Consider the following 6,000-nt stretch of genomic DNA (forward strand, 5'->3'; position numbering starts at 1 on the left):
TGACAGACTAATTTTGAATTCAGACTATGTAATTACGAATATCTAAAAATATCCGTTTTCCAGTAAGAAAAAACATTTTTTTGTGAAATGGTATGTTTATACGTATTTTCAAATATTTTTTATAGTTTACCTACATTTATCGTGGCTTTAAGGAGAAATAAAGACTAAAGCATCGCAGATGCTGCTTTGCCATGTTCACTCAGGTATCTATTATATTTTCTAGATATCAGGTTTTGTGTGTGCGAGATCTGGTAAATTGGCAGCTGTCAAGTGCTTTTTCAAAAAGCATTGCCGTAAAGTAGGTAGAGATTGACTAGAATCGTGGTCACCACGACAGACTAATTATGAACACTTTTAGCCAGACTAATAATGAAGACGTCAATTTTTGCTCGACACGAATTAGTCTGACCCAGACTAATTTTGAAGCCAGACTAATTTTGAGCCCAGACTAATTACTGTAGGCACTGTATCGCCTATCTTCGCCTTAACTTCGGCCCCTGCACAACATCAAAACTCGGCCGAAGATAGTGGTTACATTTGGCGGCTCGTGTACACTTCGATAAACTATAGTTGGATATTCGTACCCCCAGTAACTTCGTCCCGAAGCTGGGATTGGCTGAAAAAGAAAATAGGAAACAGCAAGGAAGAGGAGGCGGCTCACACAGTGGGGACACTCGCGGGCTCGGTGGTGTTCGCAGACTCGGTGGCGCTTGAGGAGATGGTGGGTGGCTTTATAGTTGGTGTGCTCGTGGACTCGTGGCGCTCATGTTCTTGTTGGTGCTCGCAGACTCGCTGGTGGTGCTCATATAGCTAGTGATGCGTTCGGAGCTGGAGTTTTTGCGGGGCTCGCGGACGTGGTGGTGCTCGTGCCGTTAGTGACGCTCTTGGACTCGGTGGCGCTCGCGGACGTTACTCAGTGGTGCTCGTGGTGATCTCAAAGCCCGCTCGTGGTGTACACAGAGCTGGAGGGGCTCATGTAGATGGTTGTGGGTGTGATCTCGGTGGTGCTCGTGGACTCGTTGGTGCTCGTGGACTCTGTGGTGCTCGCGAACTCGTCGGTGCTCTCGGACTCTCGGAGATCGAGGTACACTCGGAGCTGGTGGGCTCATGTAGCTGGTGGTGGCCGTGGGCTCGGTCGTGCTCGCGGACTTGTTGGTGCTCACGGGGCGTGCGATGTTCTTAGCTTGTGGTGCTCGTGGCCTCAGTGGTGCTCGCGAACTCGTCGGTGCTCTCGGAGCTCGTGCTGCCCTCCCAGCTCATGGCGCACTTGGAGCTCGTGCTGCCCTCCCAGCTCATGGCGCACTTGGAGCTCGTACTGCTGGGCTGCTGTCAGACCTGGTGGGGCACTCCGAGCTCGTGCTGCTCTCGGAATTAGTCTGTGGTGCTCGCGGATGCAGCGTTGTTTTCTGAGCTCGTGGTGCACTCCGATCTGGCGGTGCTCATGTCGTTGAAGCTGGTGGTGCTCTGGTGCATCGAAGGTGGCATGACGTGTATTCAAGTTACATATGCATTGTGTAATCCCAACTTGACCAAGAGGCCTCCAACTATCTCACTCATGCTGCTAAGAACCGGATACGCGGTAGTGAGCGAAACGCCGCCCGCTGCTGATCAGTTAGCTCACCCCAGGCTTTGACTGTACCGGTAAGTTTTCCAGAGCGACGGTGCTTGCGCTGTGTTCCTTCTTTTGCATCAGCAGCTTTGGTAAACCCATTGACTAACACTGTTTCGCACTGACTTGCCATGTTTTTCATTGCAGATACCCATTGAACCCTGTCCACCTCTCGCGATAATGCAGGAACTGGTGGGATGCTGGCTAAGTCGGCAACGATTTTAACAGCTCGAAGGAAATCCTTCTGCCCGCGATTTCCTCGTTCCTTTGGAATAGAACCCAGGCCTTCTGTGTAGAACTGGACGAGAACATCGGAGAGATGCCTACCCTTCAGCTTCGTCAAGTTAGTGGGCCACGCCTTACCAAGCTGAGGGGATCGCAACGAGAGCCCGCCAGAAACTTCAGCATCTGGACTACCTTCCGTCGCATTGGTGGAGGAAGCGTTGCCTTCTGGTTGACGATCAAGCCGTCGAAGCACAAGATGTAGCATGCTACTGTGCTCCTCATTGGAGGTCACCAGCTGCTGGTGTCCTATGAGTAGCCGTTCCAGCGTTTCGGCAAAGGTATGGAATCCAACAAACTGCTCTGCTTGCTCCTGGATTGTAAGGCTGTCTCTAACATGTTGTATCGGAAGTGAAAGGAGGTGACAAAGCGTTTGCGAATCTTGCTTCCCCAGTCAAGCGGCTCATCCTGACATTCAAGCTGCGAGTGCAGAGTGGAATGTACCCGCTCCAGTTCTTGGTGGACGATGTGTTGTGGTGCGACAGCAAGCGTGTCGCGGTAGTACATCAGCAGAGTCGCGGTAAGACAGTCCGCGAAACCTTTCGGTGCGATCTTGGAGAAGTGAAGCAACCGTAGTGCTTGAGCAAATGTACTGACCCTTGTGAATGTCTGATGTGATTCTTTTTCGAAACAGGCAAGCGTAGGCGGGTGACCAGCCTGCTTTGTGTCCACCCACCCTCCGAGCACCTTTGCAACGTTCTGGTCGCTAGCCGTCGTCGGCGATATGTATTCGAGTAAGATAGCAAATCCATCCATGGACCAGAGCCCCCGGTGGGCCAAATCAGCCAGGTTGACGCTAGCGTTGGAGCTTGCATGCGCTGCGCCACCTCGACGCGCTGAGTGTGACTGTAGGCTTTGCGTCAGCTCTCGCTTTGTGTCGTACTGATACACCGATTCTAACACTCGATTAATGTATGCAGCCACACGCTCGTCTGTTGTAGCTTCAGTCACTTGCGAGAACACACGCGGCGAGGCATTGTATGGGTCAGCAACCAGCTGAGAAGCCAACGTGTGAAAGGGATCGATGCTCCAGCAAATCGGAGAGCAAAAAATTGAGATAGTCTATTGCTGCTGCACCTTGATGCTATTGAAGCAGCACACAGGTCAATTACTTATTACAATGCTAAAGCCAAAGTATATGCACGTACCGTGTCAGATCAATGAGAAGAAAACTACCATGCCAGTGCAAGTCCGTAAAGTGTAGCATTCCTACGTCGGAGCTACGACCAACTGCAAGCCACTGGTTGTTAAGAAGAGTGCGGTCGAGTAGCGCCTTCTTATCATATTTGAGAAATAGTATGGTTGATATTGAGCGAAGATCATCAATTGTCATGGGTGGAGCTTGGTTCTTCAGCTTTTTGCCTTCCGAGATGGCAAGCATGAGATATTGCTTTTGCAAATGGCGTCGGCAACGCCGATACCACTCGGGGTCACTGCGGAACAGGTCCGTTCCCGTTTTCTCCTCCAGTTGCCTCTTGATAGAGCTCAGATAGTTCATCGATGTTTGCCAGTGGATGTCAGGATCATTGAACAGAAAGGTAAGGAGCTTACCAAGCATTTCCTTAGTCACCTGTGCTGCCCTCAGCGTCTCCAGTCAGGTTGGTGTCTACGTGTTTTTTCAAGGTGTTGAATTTCGCACGGGCTGAAGAATCTTGTTTTCTAGAAGAAGGCCCCAACTCGCTCTCCATCAAGTCCACGATGGCTTCGACATCTGCCCCACGCTCCATTGTCGGCGTGGTCAGTTTATCAAACGCCCTTTCATATGTTACTAGAATGGTGCTCTAATGTTGCTCGAACTTTACACTTATCTTCGGCGACGACGTTAACCAAATACACTACTGTAGCGCAAAAAGAATGACGACCGTGTATGAAACTGGAAGGAACCTAGTTCAAATTAATCGAGCTAGGAATGGCTCATGTGTAGCTGCTGTCGCTCAGGCATTTTATCTACAAAGACTTAGGTTGGTATTATTCTTGCTCTGTGTGAGACTACATTGCGACCAGCAGGGATCCCCCGAGCTCATTTACTACTGGTGGTGTATTAATACAATTAGGCACTACTTGATCCTGTTCTTGTCAAACAACTTCGAAGTACATCGTTACCGATGTTAGTTTAGAACATCCTAATGCTACATGAATACGGTACGGCCAGCTTAATACTTGATAAATGGTAATGACATACTTGGACGAATTGAAGCAGACACGGGTTTGTTGTTAGATATTCAGGCGACCCGGACGAAATATGTGTGTGACTGCGCCATGTTGTATCAAACAGCGTTTGAATGCTTCTAAGTTACGTCGTCGCTGTACGCCCCGGATTCCTGCGCGAGAGGAAGCCCGAGCGGACAGTATCAAAGCGAAGGGCAAATACCCGGTGTATCCTGCTCCTACACGCGATCGAGATCTGCTAGACCTCAGTTTTGACTCATCAAACTTGAAACAAATTGCTGGCTTCATCCGTTTTCCCATTGGGCAGTTAGCCTGGCAGCGCTAAATCTTCAAATACACGGATTTTTCTTCTTTTGTCTCCTCCGGTAAGTTTCCGAGCAAAACACGGAAAAAGATTCTGCCTAGGCATCAGCACACATTTCAGTGGCAGGAAGGAAGGAAGGAACGTACGTTGATTAGCTAGTTGTCGATGATCATTCTGCTAGTACAAAAGAACTAAAATTAAAACTAAATCCGTGAAATCTTGATCCGACGAGCAGGAGGAGCCCGAAGCGTTGAAGTACCAACTTAACTATACTCTGCGTTGTTCAATCCATCGGAGTGACGATATATACTGCAGACTGGCAATGCCTTTTGAAAAGAAGCGATCAAACTTGGTACACTTGGTTGTACAGTGGTAGATTAGGCAGATGCTGCGGCTGCGAAGCAGGCGCAGGAGATGCCCGAATACATCGTTTCCCTCTACAAGTATCCGTGCAAGCTAGTTTCGAACTGCGAACCCCCCCCGGGTCCACCACCCGGGTCCCCAATATTGAAGTTGAAGTGGCCAAAAGATCGGCTCGGCCCATTTTTGGTTAGGGACACATGGCTACACCGGGGGAGTTGTCCGAGTTGGAGCGCGGCGACGGAGCATGGGAGAATATTCAGGTTGAACGCACTGAAGCATGTACCGAGTGTGCTAGGGAGAAGGACCTGACTGTGATACGGTGTCTAGGAGGTGTTGCGCTTTGGATTTCGGGGTCTGTGGAGAGCGTTCGCAGGCGTTGACACTCGCGTCGGGGTAAATCGGTATATTGTTGTGAATTCGGCTGCATGGTTGAGCTGGAGCTGATGTAGTTGCTGTCTATTGCCACAGGATCTAGAAAAAGCCGTCGTAGCTCGGAGAAATGATGCAGAGCGCCAGCAGCAGCACTTGGAGGCCATTGCGCAGACGCTGAACGCTATCAGCGAGCAACTTCGAGCGTACGTGAGAAACGATAGTTCCATTCAAGCTCTAAGACTAACGAGTAGTTGGTGCGTATTGCTAGTGACCGAGACGAGGAAACGAACCAACGACACGAAGAGCGGTTGCAGCACGTGGAGTGCCAGCTTCATGATTTTATCGCAAAAGACCGCCGCTCTGCTGTGGACGAAAGTGCTCTTAGCAAAATCAGCATAAGCTTAGGCAAGGTGGAGCGTCGTCTTGATTTACTGGAAGACGAAATGGGGCACGTCGTGTCGGCCGTCGATCAGAAGGCAGACGCAGAAGCTGTGCAGGCCCAAGGGAAGACTTTGCAAGAAGCGATTCGCCAGCGAGTAAGGACTTCAGAATGTCGCCATAGATGTTTGCTCGTTGGTTAGATCTGACGGCTATGCGGTGTGGTGAATAGTGCAAGAAGGACGCATTTGATCAAGAAGTCGCTGCACTACAAGCGGAATTGAAGCAGCAGCAACAGGAACTGGGGACGCAGATATCAACGTCCATCGCGAACTTTAAATCTGCTCAAGAGACGCTTCTTCGCTCAGAGCTCGAGAACTGGTCACTCAAGACCCACGAGAGCGTCTGCCACAGCATGCAGAGCGCACTTGACCAAGAAACTCAGCAGCAATCAGACATTCTGAAAGGCATCGATCTCCAGATAAAGCTTTGCTGCGACGCTATCGAGGCGCAGCAGAAGCGG

General features: G+C 50.2%; 1 protein-coding gene across 1 annotated transcript; it reads right to left on the reverse strand.

Annotated features, from left to right (window-relative positions):
- Positions 1-656: 656 nt before the first annotated feature.
- Positions 657-2,890, reverse strand: PHYSODRAFT_285980 (hypothetical protein). The gene is given in 7 exon segments (XM_009528580.1): positions 657-721; positions 788-1,200; positions 1,220-1,641; positions 1,757-2,181; positions 2,246-2,411; positions 2,526-2,739; positions 2,812-2,890. The coding sequence occupies 2 exon segments, from the start codon at positions 1,294-1,296 to the stop codon at positions 873-875; spliced, it is 405 nt and encodes a 134-aa protein (XP_009526875.1). The 5' UTR covers positions 1,297-1,641; positions 1,757-2,181; positions 2,246-2,411; positions 2,526-2,739; positions 2,812-2,890; the 3' UTR covers positions 657-721; positions 788-872.
- Between the last annotated feature and the right edge of the window lie 3,110 nt (positions 2,891-6,000).

The sequence above is a fragment of the Phytophthora sojae genome (assembly GCF_000149755.1).
Source record: "Phytophthora sojae unplaced genomic scaffold PHYSOscaffold_4, whole genome shotgun sequence".
NCBI lineage: Eukaryota > Oomycota > Peronosporomycetes > Peronosporales > Peronosporaceae > Phytophthora > Phytophthora sojae.

What these genes read in the sequence shown, in the direction of transcription:
- PHYSODRAFT_285980 (XM_009528580.1), bottom strand. Translation starts at nt 1,296, where the DNA reads ATGAGCTGGGAGGGCAGCACGAGCTCCAAGTGCGCCATGAGCTGGGAG.